The sequence below is a fragment of the Centropristis striata genome, chromosome 7 (genome assembly GCF_030273125.1).
Source record: "Centropristis striata isolate RG_2023a ecotype Rhode Island chromosome 7, C.striata_1.0, whole genome shotgun sequence".
Taxonomy (NCBI): domain Eukaryota; kingdom Metazoa; phylum Chordata; class Actinopteri; order Perciformes; family Serranidae; genus Centropristis; species Centropristis striata.
The window spans coordinates 11,617,988-11,633,970 of record NC_081523.1 but is presented as its reverse complement, the minus strand read 5'-3'; the positions used below and the strand labels follow the sequence as shown (position 1 = coordinate 11,633,970).

Genomic DNA, 15,983 nt, shown 5'->3' with positions numbered 1-15,983 from the left:
TTTCTAGGGTCATGTGTGGTGTTTTGATGGGACGACTTGAAGTGGATTGAATGTTTTTGAGGCCGCTGTGGAAGTAAACACTGGATAAAGATGAGTAAAGAGGAAGTGGAGGAGAGCATCATGTCATACCTGTCGCAGAGTGAGACTGACACCAGCCCCAAAGACTGTGAGTACCTGAGACACACTAGTTTCAACAGGAAATAGATATGTTTTGTTTTAGATATCAGAATGAAACTGCTACAATTGTTAAAACTGTTAACCACAGACGAACAAGCAAGCACTTAATTGTTTCGTCTCAAGTTTTGTTATGTTTCCTGCAAAGTATTCCTCTAAGTGTCAGTCAACTTCTCCCCGAGCTCCAGTGAATAGTTTGGCACACATTGAAGGACACAGGAAACTTTTAGACCCTTTTCAGGGTCAGAAAAAGCTCAAAGGGATACAAAATGCTGATATGTGTAATTTATGGTGGTGCACTTACAGCTCCTAATTCTACTTAAATAAACACTGTCTGGGAATGCTGATTTACAGATGTCTGGCTTGTATATTTATGCTTCACATGTCTTACAAGGTTACCTTTCACTTTTGGTGAAGTTTGGTAAAAGTCATTGATGTATGAAACGTGTACATGTGTGCAGTGAATGTAGTGGCCATGCTCCATAACTTCTGGGAGCAGAGGCAGACGGGTCAGATAAACGGCTCCTCCAGTGAGTCAGATGGTTCTGTTGGGGACGCGGCTCTCCACACAGAGAGCCTGCTGCTGTACGAGTCTGCACCGTCCCCTGGTCCTCCATACGTCTGCTACGTCACCCTGCCTGGAGGAAGCTGCTTCGGTAACTATAAGGTGTGTTTATTGTCATCTGTGCTGTTTGCCATTATTCATACATTTGATAGTAGGGGTGTTGTGATATCGATGATAACCGTGATGTGTAAAAAATGAAATACTGATATGTTAACATAGGAAATAGGAAAGGGGCCAATAGTCCCTTTCCTATTTCCTTTCCCCCTGCTTATGGTCCCCTTGGTCGGACCACTTTCATCAAGGCCTGGATGATGATCAAGGTCCTGTCCTTATATTGTATGATATTTACCATTGTGTTAATATGTACAGTCATGTTAAATGATTTTGGTTATGATCAAGAAAACCATGGAAAATGGCTCGATATCAGCTCTTAAATTAAACCTGTATGAGCTATTTTTGTTGTTATCATTATATTTTTCCAAACAAATGTACCTTTAGTAGCACCAGGTATTAAAATGAAAAAGAAATTTAAGAAAAAGGGTGGTCTAATATTTTTTCCATGACTGTATATTTACATAATGCCACCAAAATTTTATTTTGAGGTCAGAAAACAGCAAGGTTTTCCAAAACATTTTTTCACTGAGCCTAAGCTGAATGAACACCGACATGTAACTAAATGAAGTGAAAATAGCATCAAGGCTAAAAGGTCAATATATCAGTGGCATTATGGTGGTTTATCAGAATTATTTCCAAGACAATATAATGGTCCAACAAAAGAAGTATCCCTGATGGCCTAAACTCATCTTCAAACTCAACCTTCATTTTGATCTCAACTACACACCTGTAAAGTCTTATGACTGCATCTTGCACAGTTGTTACGATATCACACTGATAATATTTCACAAAATCTGAAAAGGTGAAAACAACACCAGCCACATGCTGTAGTGACTGGTATTAAAACACATCATAACTTAGTTCAATGGCTAGTAAGGCTATTGTTTCAAATTAACCATTATTTACTACACATAACACTGTTTATTCTGCAGTTACATCTCTTCATTTTGATGAAACAGCACAGAGCACATCTCAACTACTGTAAATTATTATTTTTTTAAAGTTCAAGCTATCTTTCAAACTGTTATCTTCCTGACCAAAAGTGTTCACATCTAACATCAACTTTCACATTCAGGGGTAAGAGCAGCCCTTGAAGGTCATTCAGTGGGGAGAAACACATACACACACACTTTTAAGGTTGTTTTTAATTGATCTCGTTCTGTTTAAATCCAACACTGCTTCTCAATGGGCTCATTGTGACCCAGACAGCAGCCACCAGCTCAGAGCAGGCATGTGATTGTGAATGCCTCTAATGTTCTAATGTCATTGGTGATTTGAGTTCTGATCCCATGATTAGCTGTAATGAAGTGTAAAATAGTCCTAATGTAACTAAGAGTGGGCGCCCGCTTACAGACAGGACTTAGGGTCAAGTGAGTCAACCTGAGGCTCACACATATCAGCACACCCAGAAACTTGTTTTTGAAGTGACACATTTTCACACATTTTTTTGAAATTTTAACCCTTCATGGTCATCATCTCCTTCTCCACAGGTGTGTGACACTCAGGCGGAGGCTCGGAGGGACGCAGCTCGCGTGGCCCTGATGAATTCACTAGTGAACGAGTTGCCATGTCGACGCATCAACCCTCAGTTCATCACTCAGAGTTTGCAGCAAGCGGCCACAGACAGCGCTGTGAGTGTGAGCCAGTGCAGACACACATTAATGCATGATATTAGAAGAATTTAATCTCAGCATTAACTTTAACCTGCTGTTATCTCTGTGAAGGTCTCTATGGAAGATGCTTGTGATTCAAACACCAGTATAGGAACCTACAGTTTGCTGCTCCACTCCTACATCGGAAGGACCATGCTGGAGTTTCAGGTAAAACAACCCAAGGCCTATTTTGCAAAAAGCAATTTTTCTTCCACGTGTGCTCATAAATCATGTGGTAATTGCATAAAAGATCTATTTACTTCAAAGGATTAAGGCTTTTGAAGGGGTGCCTTTCTGCTTAGGGATCCTGAATAGTGTATTTATAATTGGTCTCCAAATTAAAGCAATATCATTTGACATAATTATGACTTATTAAGCCAAACACAACAGAAGTCAAAAACCACTGGGTGGTAATTCCACCCCTGCTGTTATCATTATCCCCCTATAAACTAAGCTTTTGCTAATTTGTTCACATTCCATCTCACTCGCAGGGAGGGATTCATGATATGAAACACCTAATATTTCTACCTTTGTGTAAATAAGCATATGTCTGCAGACAGAGGGTTATTATCAGGAGGAAATGGGTTCATTATCATTCCATGGGCAGGGGTGCTGCGAGGGATTTAGGCACTAAGTAAAGATATCACACTGGGCTCCACCACTACAGTCCATGCCAACCGTATGCATTTGCTGTAACCACATCTCAGGATCCAAATCGACCCATGAAAAACTTTAAATTAGTCTGTCTTTGCAGGCTTGCAACTATCATGTTGTCCAATACTTACTGTCCAGTATTTATTGGCAGTGAACTGTGAAAATATAACACTTTCTGCAACAATTTATGGGTATGCAGCTGCCAGTGCTTCAGATTACTTATTATGGAGGACCACAAGAGTCACAGAAAAAGTAAGAATTTAATTATAATTATTAATTAATTCAGCACTTTGGCCCTCTGTGGTTGTTTTAAAGCTATTTATAAATAAAGTTGGATTGGATTGGATTGGATACTTAATAATAATAATTGTACAATAAAAAATAGGCATTAACAAATTTGTTTTTGTTTAAAATAAATAGAATAAAATACAAAATAAATGTTATAGACAATACAGTTAATATAATAATATATTGTTATGGGAAATAAAAATAGGAATTATAAAAAGAATTACAAATTACATAATAATCCTTCAATAAATAGTTCAAATACAGCAAAAAAAGCCAGTAAGTGTGTAGTTTAATATCTTACATACATACATTTATACATACATTAATTCATAAAAATAATATAATTTAAAAATGTATTTGAAACTGTAGTTTAAAAAGAGAATAAATAAATTGATTCACAAATGTTTCCATATATATATATATATTTTTAAAAAAATACATATTAAGCATTTAAAATGGCAGTTTCCTGTTAGCATGTCCATTCCCTGCTGCTTTTCCTTTTCCTATTAGCAGCACAGTTGGAAACAGAGTAAACAGACCAGCAGATGCAACACGGACTTCAACCCCGGACAACTTACGCGTCATATTTTCCATGTGTGTCAATTTTAGTTAATGTGTAGCGTTCTCTGTTTAACACTAATGTCCAGGGCTCTTAACACATGGCAGCTGTTCAGCCAGACAGTGTTTTATAAATCAGCGGATGGATGATTAAATCAGGGAGAAACCTACCTGGCGCATAAAGATTTACAATATCTTTTCAAACCAATCATCCACAGTTTAGGTGTGAGTTTAAGAAATATTCACATAATATGTTATCATTGTCAGTGCTTTGTACACAGAGCTGGATATTTCGGTTTGTTATTTAAGTCATTACTCATGGGGTTGCACAAGAGTTTCTCTCTCTTGCTGTCTCACCCACTTTCTCCCCCTCTCTTTCACTGTGTAGGAGATGATGACAATTTTCCAGTTGTTGCAGTGGAACGGGACACTGAAGGCTTTGAGGGAGAGGCAGTGCTCTCGACAGGTACAGGACATATCTCGCATCTGGTTTACTTTAACTTTAAAACCCGTCGTTTTGTAATATTTGTAGTTTTTTCCACCTATTTTCCTATTCCTATTTTCTTTTGCCCAATGAAATGCATCAGAATACATGTTGGAGTGTTGCAATGCAACATGGGACTTTTCCAGAACTTTGAAATCATCACCAAAAAAAGACACAAAAAGACACAAAATGACTGAAAAAAAAGACACAAAATGACCAAAAAATACACGAAAAGACACAAAATGACTAAAAAAAAGACACAAAATGACTAAAAAAAGACACAAAATGACTAAAAAAAAGACACAAAATGACTAAAAAAAGACACAAAATGACAAAAAAAGACACAAAATGACTAAAAAAAGACACAAAATGACTAAAAAAAGACACAAAATGACTAAAAAAAGACACAAAATGACCAAAAAAGATATGAAAAGGCACAAAATGACCAAAAAAGACATGAAAAGACACAAAATGAGAATACATGTGGGAGTGTCGCAATGCAACATGGGACTTTTCCAGAAATTAAATCATGGCAGAAGACGACTAAAAACTTCAGGTTTTAGGAGAATATTTTAAAATTGCACATAGATTTTACAGGCATTTTTTCCAGGCATTTTAGGCCTAAAAGGGTTAATAAAGCATCAGTTATATGCTGATGATTCTGTCTCTCCTCCCCCTCAGAGTGTGATTTCCTATTACTCTCAGCGAGGACTCGATGAGTACATGCGCAGCAGCATGGCTCTGGATTGGCTCGGACGGGAGCAGAGGTCAGCGGGGCGGCTCGGGGAGGAGCTGCAGGTGGCGCAGAGGGAGCTGGTGTTGGCCCGGCGACGAGGCATCGAGCTGCGCTTCTATAAGGAAAAGACAGAGATCCTCAGCTTGGCTCTGAGTCAAGCATACATTTACCACACACCCGAGGCCTTCAGCGAGGCACCAGGTGGCACGTCCAAGCAGGAACAACTTCCTTTACACACATTATACAGCCAGGACACAGAAGGCCAGATAACCCCACCCTGCAGTCCTTCACCAAGCCTCCATAAAAACCCAAAGCAAACAGTCTGCCAAACCTCTGGCAAACACATGCCCTACTAACAGTCCTCCACAGTGCTCACAACACACTCATGTGCCTTGACTCTGAACTGTGAGAACTCTGAGAATGAGTTCAAACTCTGCCACTGGAGATTTTACATCTGTTCGGGAGAACAGAACATATCAAGCATGGTCTTTAGGTTTTCTATTACAAACATAAAGCTTTCTGTCATCACGAGAGTTACAAATAGTGTGTAAAAATGTATATTAATGATCTTCTCACCTTATTAACACTCTCCTTGGGACTATAGAACTTAAAGTTATATATAGTGAATTTACAACTTCAAACACAAAAAGTACAGCATTCAACTTAGGGCTGCACAATTAATCAAAATGTTATTGAAATGGCAGTATGGACTTGTGCAATATTCAAATTGCAGCGGGTGTCAAATATGTGTCAAAATACCAAATTTTATTTCGTATTCGGGTGCTGAAAATATGTCCTGGTCTTTTTTTGAAAGAGAGGTTTGTAAAAAAATATATTTTTTTAAATCACACCATGATCATTTTAATATTTTTTATAATGAAAATAATTTCAAATAATTTCACAATTTCTGTCAAAATAATCACAATTATATATTTTTTTCCAAATCATGCTGCCTTAATTCAAATTAGTTAAACATTTTAGCAGGAAATGACAGTAGTTGAACTGTCCCAGTAACCATCTATCTATTTCCATACAGAAAGCACTCTGCTTTACTGCCTTATTTTTTATGTATGTTCAGTTATTTTGTCTTTTTTGCTAAGTGCTATTATTATACACAATGTCACATGTAACCTAAAATACAGGACTTTTAAAAATGATATATATAGCCTATGAATTGCCTCATCTGTCAGCAACTTAGGACTCATCCTCTCTCACTCTTTCTTTTCTCTTCCTCTGTTTAGCAGCATGTCATCTGGCGTGTCAATTTCCTGAATGGAAATGACTTGCCAGGGTGATTCAGCATACAGACAGACTGTGTCACATGTTGGATGACGTGTTTGCTTGCTACTATGTGACAGGGAGTCTGTCATGCAGTGTGACAAACATTTTGATAATATCAGAGAGCAGCTAGATGTAAAATACCGTTTGTCTTGTATGTGTAAAATAAATGTGTATATGTAAGATGACAGTTGATCACATCAACTGCAACTAAGAACCAGCACTTACTCTGGTCCTCGTGATAAAATGCATACAGGCTTAGAACATTTTATTATCTTTGGTTTGGTTGGCCTGTGGGAGTGAATGCATTTTAAAGGGAATTTTTCTATTGTTTTTTTTCCCCAATTGTAATATACATTGGTAAATAAATATTTTTCTCTACTCTCATCTGCCTGTGAATGAATATTGTTGGAAATGTTTTAGGAGACATTTTTTCTCAGTGAAATCATATTATCCATTACAGTTTTGCATAATGACTTAATAACATAGAAATAAATATAAGAAACAAACAAAAACAAAAAAACGTACTAATCAAATGCATAACAAATAAAATGCAAATGAAATGAAAAAAATTAATGTATTTTGTGTTAAGTAAGTGAATACATTTCAAAGGAAACTGATCCAACCATTTTTGTCACAGACTACATGACTCAGAAATTTTAAATTACAATGTCATTATCTTACTTTTGGATTTTTTTTTTCTAAATAAAACCTAAAATGAGATAAGGGTAAATAACCATAACAACATTATTTGTGTTCAAATAAACCGTTATTTGACATTCATCTGTAGCATCTGTTCATTCAGAAAACTTTTTTTTAATATTTATTAACAACAATACAATGCACAGTTACAAAGAAGAAGAAACTAGTTACAAAAACATAAACAATGCAAAAAAAATAAAATAGAATTATTATTTTTTTTAAATAAAATAGAAGAATAAATAAATGGAAAAGAATGAAACAAAAACAAATAAATAAATAATAAAATAAACAGACGCAAGATTACACGTTAAAGACAATAAACACAGTGAATATTTTGGCAGTCTTCAGAGCTTTTTTGTTGTGTAGACAGGAGAGAGTTGAGATATACTGTTCAAACTCTGACTTCAACAAAAAGAAATTAGTTTTTTTACTTGAAAACTTACATTGTGTAGCCTATGTGGTATTGGGCAAAAAGAAAAATGAAATTTATAATAATATTATTATTTATTAATTTATTATTAATTAATTATATAAATGTATATTACATCTTTATAATGCAAAGTAAAACCAGTGAAAACATTTGTGTTAACAAACAAGGCAATGTCCTTCCAAAGTTTGTATGTAAATTCACAAGACCAAAATAAATGTGAGATAGTTTCAGGGTGCTGATCACAAATTGACTGACCACATTCCACCTCATTGTCAACTTTTAACTTATGTAACAGCACTTTCGTGGGGTAAAATCTAGCAATCATTTAGAAAACTGCCAGTGTGACTTTTTACTGTGTGTACGAAATACCAAGTTTGGGCTCTCTGGCTTTCCGTAGAGAGGTGGAGCAGTCACGTGATCAAAGATTGCGGAGTTCCTGGAACAAACAAAACAAATGACAGCTGACCAGCAGACGGGGGCTACCGCCGCCTGTCACCCGATTCGACGTGTTGAAATCGTATTTTGATAATGTGAGCAATAGTACGGAAAAGTCAAAGCCGCTGGTGAACAGATAACTAAGAAGAAATACAGCGTAACGAGCTAACAGCTACGCGTTAGCTTAGCTTAGCCTTGCCAAAGCGTCTCCTGTTGTTTGGCTTCAGTTTATCCATCAGGGACTAGTTTCGCTTTCCAGGGATGTACTATCTGCATATAATGTCTGCGCTAAGAGGCATGCTAGTTGTTGCCTTGCTGTCGTCTGCCAGTGAGTTTTCTCAACAGGCCATACATGAGGGTTTCCTTTACAGCGGGGTGAAATTGGTTTTATATTCGATATTCGCCTATTTTCCGCCGTTCTAACTGGAATAGCGTCACGAAAACCGCACCAATTTACCCTAGGATGGTTTTATTTTGTACACAAAACTAAGACTGACATTTCACAGGATTGACCAACTCACCAAAATCAGCGAGTCTGGCGAAAGATTGAAGTAACCGGGCCGAATGTACGTCCTAGTGCCCGACGGCAGCCAGAGTGCTTAGGGACCGTCGCAAAAGTGCAACGTCTTTCTTTTCAATTTTTAATAACTCACTGGAAATTCATCCAATAAACACCAAACCACTTCTGATGTGTTCATGAACTTATTGTGGATGCCCCACATCCTTTATTGTCCTTAAAAACTCTTTCAATTTTTTTAAAAGGCATAAGTAATCAGTATATATAATTCATACATATCTTAGGCTTTTATTTTGTAATAGCTCACTTGATTTTATAGATATTAACACCAAACCGCTTCTGATGTGTTCATGAACTTATTGTGGATGCCCCACATCCTTTATTGTCCTTAAAAACTCTTTCAATTTTTTTAAAAGGCATAAGTAATCAGTATATATAATTCATACATATCTTAGGCTTTTATTTTGTAATAGCTCTCTTGTTTTCATATATATTAACACCAAACCACTTCTGATGTGTTCATGAACTTATTGTAGATGCCCCACAACCTTTATTGTCCTTAAAAACTCTTTCAATTTTTTTAAAAGGCATAAGTAATCAGTATTTATAATTCATACATATCTTAGGCTTTTATTTTGTAATAGCTCACTTGTTTTTATAGATATCAACACCAAACCACTTCTGATGTGTTCATGAACTCACTGTGGATTTCCCACAACCCTTTATATTCAATAAACCCCCTTTTTTTTTAAAAAAAAAAAGGCATAAGTATTCATTGTTTATAATTCACTCATTCATATGTAAGGCTTTTATTTTGTAATAGCTCTCTTGTTTTTATAGGTATCAACACCAAACCACTTCTGATGTGTTCATGAACTTATTGTGGATGCCCCACATCCTTTATTGTACTTAAAAACTCTTTCAATTTTTTAAAAGGCATAAGTAATCAGTATTTATAATTCATACATATCTTAGGCTTTTATTTTGTAATAGCTCACTTGATTTTATAGATATCAACACCAAACCACTTCTGATGTGTTCATGAACTTATTGTGGATGCCCCACATCCTTTATTGTACTTAAAAACTCTTTCAATTTTTTAAAAGGCATAAGTAATCAGTATTTATAATTCATACATATCTTAGGCTTTTATTTTGTAATAGCTCACTTGATTTTATAGATATTAACACCAAACCACTTCTGATGTGTTCATGAACTTATTGTGGATGCCCCACAACCTTTATTGTCCTTAAAAACTCTTTCAATTTTTTTAAAAGGCATAAGTAATCAGTATATATAATTCATACATATCTTAGGCTTTTATTTTGTAATAGCTCACTTGATTTTATAGATATTAACACCAAACCGCTTCTGATGTGTTCATGAACTTATTGTGGATGCCCCACATCCTTTATTGTCCTTAAAAACTCTTTCAATTTTTTTAAAAGGCATAAGTAATCAGTATATATAATTCATACATATCTTAGGCTTTTATTTTGTAATAGCTCTCTTGTTTTCATATATATTAACACCAAACCACTTCTGATGTGTTCATGAACTTATTGTGGATGCCCCACAACCTTTATTGTCCTTAAAAACTCTTTCAATTTTTTTAAAAGGCATAAGTAATCAGTATAATTCATTCATATCTTAGGCTTTTATTTTGTAATAGCTCACTTGTTTTTATAGATATCAACACCAAACCACTTCTGATGTGTTCATGAACTTATTGTGGATGCCCCACATCCTTTATTGTCCTTAAAAACTCTTTCAATTTTTTAAAAGGCATAAGTAATCAGTATTTATAATTCATACATATCTTAGGCTTTTATTTTGTAATAGCTCACTTGTTTTTATAGATATCAACACCAAACCGCTTCTGATGTGTTCATGAACTCACTGTGGATTTCCCACAACCCTTTATATTCAATAAACCCCCTTTTTTTTAAAAAAAAAAAAGGCATAAGTATTCATTGTTTATAATTCACTCATTCATATGTAAGGCTTTTATTTTGTAATAGCTCTCTTGTTTTTATAGGTATCAACACCAAACCACTTCTGATGTGTTCATGAACTTATTGTGGATGCCCCACATCCTTTATTGTCCTTAAAAACTCTTTCAATTTTTTTAAAAGGCATAAGTAATCAGTATAATTCATTCATATCTTAGGCTTTTATTTTGTAATAGCTCACTTGTTTTTATAGATATCAACACCAAACCACTTCTGATGTGTTCATGAACTTATTGTGGATGCCCCACATCCTTTATTGTCCTTAAAAACTCTTTCAATTTTTTTAAAAGGCATAAGTAATCAGTATATATAATTCATACATATCTTAGGCTTTTATTTTGTAATAGCTCTCTTGTTTTCATATATATTAACACCAAACCACTTCTGATGTGTTCATGAACTTATTGTGGATGCCCCACAACCTTTATTGTCCTTAAAAACTCTTTCAATTTTTTTAAAAGGCATAAGTAATCAGTATAATTCATTCATATCTTAGGCTTTTATTTTGTAATAGCTCACTTGTTTTTATAGATATCAACACCAAACCACTTCTGATGTGTTCATGAACTTATTGTGGATGCCCCACATCCTTTATTGTCCTTAAAAACTCTTTCAATTTTTTAAAAGGCATAAGTAATCAGTATTTATAATTCATACATATCTTAGGCTTTTATTTTGTAATAGCTCACTTGTTTTTATAGATATCAACACCAAACCGCTTCTGATGTGTTCATGAACTCACTGTGGATTTCCCACAACCCTTTATATTCAATAAACCCCCTTTTTTTTAAAAAAAAAAAAGGCATAAGTATTCATTGTTTATAATTCACTCATTCATATGTAAGGCTTTTATTTTGTAATAGCTCTCTTGTTTTTATAGGTATCAACACCAAACCACTTCTGATGTGTTCATGAACTTATTGTGGATGCCCCACATCCTTTATTGTACTTAAAAACTCTTTCAATTTTTTAAAAGGCATAAGTAATCAGTATTTATAATTCATACATATCTTAGGCTTTTATTTTGTAATAGCTCACTTGATTTTATAGATATCAACACCAAACCACTTCTGATGTGTTCATGAACTTATTGTGGATGCCCCACATCCTTTATTGTCCTTAAAAACTCTTTCAATTTTTTAAAAGGCATAAGTAATCAGTATTTATAATTCATACATATCTTAGGCTTTTATTTTGTAATAGCTCACTTGTTTTTATAGATATCAACACCAAACCGCTTCTGATGTGTTCATGAACTCACTGTGGATTTCCCACAACCCTTTATATTCAATAAACCCCCTTTTTTTTTTTAAAAAAAAAGGCATAAGTATTCATTGTTTATAATTCACTCATTCATATGTAAGGCTTTTATTTTGTAATAGCTCTCTTGTTTTTATAGGTATCAACACCAAACCACTTCTGATGTGTTCATGAACTTATTGTGGATGCCCCACATCCTTTATTGTACTTAAAAACTCTTTCAATTTTTTAAAAGGCATAAGTAATCAGTATTTATAATTCATACATATCTTAGGCTTTTATTTTGTAATAGCTCACTTGATTTTATAGATATCAACACCAAACCACTTCTGATGTGTTCATGAACTTATTGTGGATGCCCCACATCCTTTATTGTCCTTAAAAACTCTTTCAATTTTTTAAAAGGCATAAGTAATCAGTATTTATAATTCATACATATCTTAGGCTTTTATTTTGTAATAGCTCACTTGATTTTATAGATATCAACACCAAACCACTTCTGATGTGTTCATGAACTCACTATGAAGTTTCCACAGCTTCTTGCTTTCCTTTAAAACCCTTACAAGATTCTTAGACAGAATAATAACAGTGAGCATAATTTCTTTACATTTCTCATTTTTTATTTTGACAGATGTGTTGTGATTGGTGACACACTGGAAGGAATGATATCTAAAATTTAAAGTGTTTGTTTTAAACACAAAACAGACACATTCAAAGTTACAAACTTACATCATGACGATCATGACGATTTGACAATCAGCAAAAGTCACAGTTCCACATCGTTGTCACTTCCTCTTTTTCCTTGTCCCAATCTTCATCTGACATGGCAATGCAGGTCGGATGGTACCACCTCCTGCATTTAGTACATTCAATCTGAAATACATTTTTTAAATCACACATTGAACATCATTAGATCAGGCTTTTTTGAAAATACTGCTAATTGTATATCTCATATCAGATGTTTTTCCAGGGGCGATTTTACAGTGCTACTCTGCATATTTGAAAGTCTAACTTCTGTTAATATTAAATTGATAAATTACCCATTTTGTGTTTCCCTTCTGTCCAGTGGGATTCTCCTGGCCGCAACTGGAGCAATGGTCTGTTTCACTGAAGACTAAAATATAGTGATTTTACAAATTATACATTCACTGTAGATTAAAGGTGGGGTTAATAATGGTTATCAACACAAATATATATATATATATATATATATATATATGTGTGTGTATATATATATATATATACAAACCAGAGCACTGCAAAATAGTTTTTGCCATGGTGATCCTCAGGTCTTTTAAGTCCTTTTGTGATGTGGCTATTTTTATTTCCTGGGGGACAACAGGAAAAGCCTCCACCACGTCTGTAGCCATCTGTTTTATTATAGAAATACAAAGTAGACACTTTTAGGCGACAAAATTAAGGATGTCATTATTATTATGGCGTTCCTGCCTCTTCCATGTGTCCTCCCATGATTCCCTTTTAACTTCCATGTGTGTCCTGTCCCTGTTCTGTCTGTGTGGGTTCCTATCAATCGTCATGCTCAGTTTATCAACCCTGACTCTCGGTCCACTCATCACCAAATTCTGTTTTCATCCTTAGTGGTAAACCCTCAGGCTCAATTTAGTTTGATAGTTTGTCTAAGTGTCAAATTAGGTTCATGTTCTACCAAGCTGATAGTTTTGTTATGATGCTCAGAGGTCTAGCCCAACATCTGCCACACAGCTACCCCTGCCTGCCTAGACACGTCACAATTTTGGTCTTCCCCCCTGCTACAGTCTCTGCCAGCCATTTCCACTTCACTGCCCAGGTTTGTTCTAACAATAAATCAGTTTAACTTCATTCATTTTTCTTGTCTGTGTTCTGCACAGTCATGTGTTTACAACAAACAAGCCAAAACAAACAAATGTTTTCATATTCAAAAAAACTGATCTGGGGATGAAGACCTTACCTTCATGACGAAAACACCACAGTTGTTACCATCCTTCTGAATGCTGTGGTTGATTGTGGCTCCCTTCCACTTCACATCCACCCAATCGGTCTTCTGATAACGGTTCTGCCGCATTCTGAAGAACTGGCTGTAGTGATGGTTGAGAGATACAAAACATATTTTATCCTGATTGCGTTTTTAATTCAATGAGGGCATACTTTGCTACAAACAAGAAAAATAAACTATTCAAAACAAGGGGTATATACAGGTTATTACATAATTCTTAATGTTAAATAAAAAATACAAAATTGCCAAAGATGCACAATTCTTTTTATAGTTAAAATTAATCTACATCATTAGTGGACCCTACCAAAACCGTTTCGCAGCAACGCCTGACTCTTGGTCCTCAGCTTGACCCAAGGGATCAATGACAAAAACGTTTTTGTTCAACTTGTTCAGATACTGCAAGGAGAAATTACACTTCATTAGAATTTCACTATTGGCAGATTATTATTTTCATTCAATTTGAGGATATATTTTGTAATATGTTCATTAAGGTTCTTACCAGGAATTTCCAGTGATTGTTTGAAACATTCACGAATCCTATGACTCCGTCGTAGTTGTCAAAGTTAAGCTGTAACAGCAATTATAAACAAGTATATTTTTAGAAAGATTTTCATGTTTTAAATGTTTAATGTTTCATTTTATACAATTTTAGCATTTTTACCTTGGGTAATGAGTGATTAGCCATGGCAGATCGTTCTCCAAAAACTATGACTCCAGCAGAATAATGGTTGAGGATATATATTCTTTTCCCTAACCCTTTCACATTCAGCATGGCTCTGAGGTAGCACTCAATTGTCTGAAAAATAGAATACATTATTAATTATTTCTCAGACTGTTCAAAATCCAAATGAATACAAAGGTGATGGTTGCTGTGTAAAACAAAAAACAAAACATTACCTCGCCCAGCAGCCACTTCTGTGGTGCTAGAGAATTGAATTCATTCTGGCGAAGAATGAACTGGTCAGTCTTGTCAGGTGATTCAATGACTGCAATGACCACTTCACTGTCCTTTTTCTTCCAAATTTTCTTCTGTTAATTTAGATGAAGCATGCAAATTATTATTCAAGCATGAAACATACAAGCCTTCAGGTAGTTTAGCATTAACTGTGAGTAGCTAAAGCAAAGTGATTAACAAAAATATGATTACTGCAGCCACAAGTATGCATCTGTACTTGACCTTCAGCTAGTGATGCTTTCCAAAAAAGAAAATTGAGAGCAATTATAGTAAGCAATAGTGAGGAGTTAAAATACTAAGAGCTTTCTTTGGTTCAACATAGTAGTCATATATGAAAAGGGCTGTGCAATAATTAAATATGTAAACTACATTTTCATTCATTATCTTACAGTGGAATCATATGATTGGTGACACTGAAATTTAAAGTGTTTGTTTTACATCACACACATAACATCAATTTGATGTGTGAGGTACACTTTAGAAATTCTTCATGATTATTGTGATATTGTTTTCACCCATATGATTCAGTCCTGTTTAAAAAAAAGAGATACGTACAAGTCCTGCTGTATCAGTGGATTTTTTCATCGTGGAAGTAGAAGTGGCCTTTGTTTGTTTGTTGTCAGTGGCGTTCGTCTGGTCTCCCCCTTTTTGCTGCTCCCCTTTATCTGCCAATATCTGTGGTATTAAAGCATGAGATCTTATGAAATCAGAATGTAAAGAGGTATTGTATATTGACCAAGAGTACAGAAAATCTGTGAAAACAATGCTTCCTGTATATGTATTTATAAAGTAAATTAGAACAAAAAAGAATGTGTACGACATTTGACAGGATTGTTAAATATTACACAAAAAAGTTTTAGCATTTCACTTGCAAGTTAGGTTTTTGTGATAAGGGTCTGTCAAAGTAATTTTCTATCCATTTAATGTCATACCTTTTTTTTTGCCATCCTCCATTTTCTTCTCATTTGTGTCATCACTCCCTTAGGAGCTGGGATCTTGTGGGGAGGGTGGAAATATTTGGTTCTCTTAGGAGCTGGAGTCACACTCCGTTTGCCCCACTTTTCTTCAGAGTGCTCCAACAGCTCTTCTTTCCTTTTCAATGGCTTCAGCTTAAGGCCGTACTGCAAGATGTGTTCCTGGTATCGTCCATGCAAAGAGGCATGCAGCTTCCGAATG

General features: G+C 35.0%; 2 protein-coding genes across 2 annotated transcripts; one reads left to right on the top strand and one right to left on the bottom strand.

Moving 5' to 3' along the window:
* The first annotated feature begins 90 nt into the window (after positions 1-90).
* LOC131974405 (protein limb expression 1-like) lies at positions 91-6,071 on the top strand. Its single transcript, XM_059336694.1, has 6 exons — positions 91-166; positions 636-841; positions 2,344-2,484; positions 2,578-2,673; positions 4,394-4,471; positions 5,171-6,071. Exons 1-6 carry the CDS (start codon positions 91-93, stop codon positions 5,579-5,581), a joined length of 1,008 nt encoding a protein of 335 aa, XP_059192677.1. The 3' UTR covers positions 5,582-6,071.
* Positions 6,072-12,382: 6,311 nt separating this feature from the next.
* LOC131975144 (uncharacterized) lies at positions 12,383-15,444 on the bottom strand. Its single transcript, XM_059337707.1, has 9 exons — positions 15,363-15,444; positions 14,750-14,881; positions 14,514-14,648; positions 14,352-14,420; positions 14,157-14,248; positions 13,808-13,934; positions 13,109-13,229; positions 12,900-12,973; positions 12,383-12,732 (listed from the first exon to the last, which is right to left on the bottom strand). Exons 1-9 carry the CDS (start codon positions 15,390-15,392, stop codon positions 12,616-12,618), a joined length of 897 nt encoding a protein of 298 aa, XP_059193690.1. The 5' UTR covers positions 15,393-15,444; the 3' UTR covers positions 12,383-12,615.
* Between the last annotated feature and the right edge of the window lie 539 nt (positions 15,445-15,983).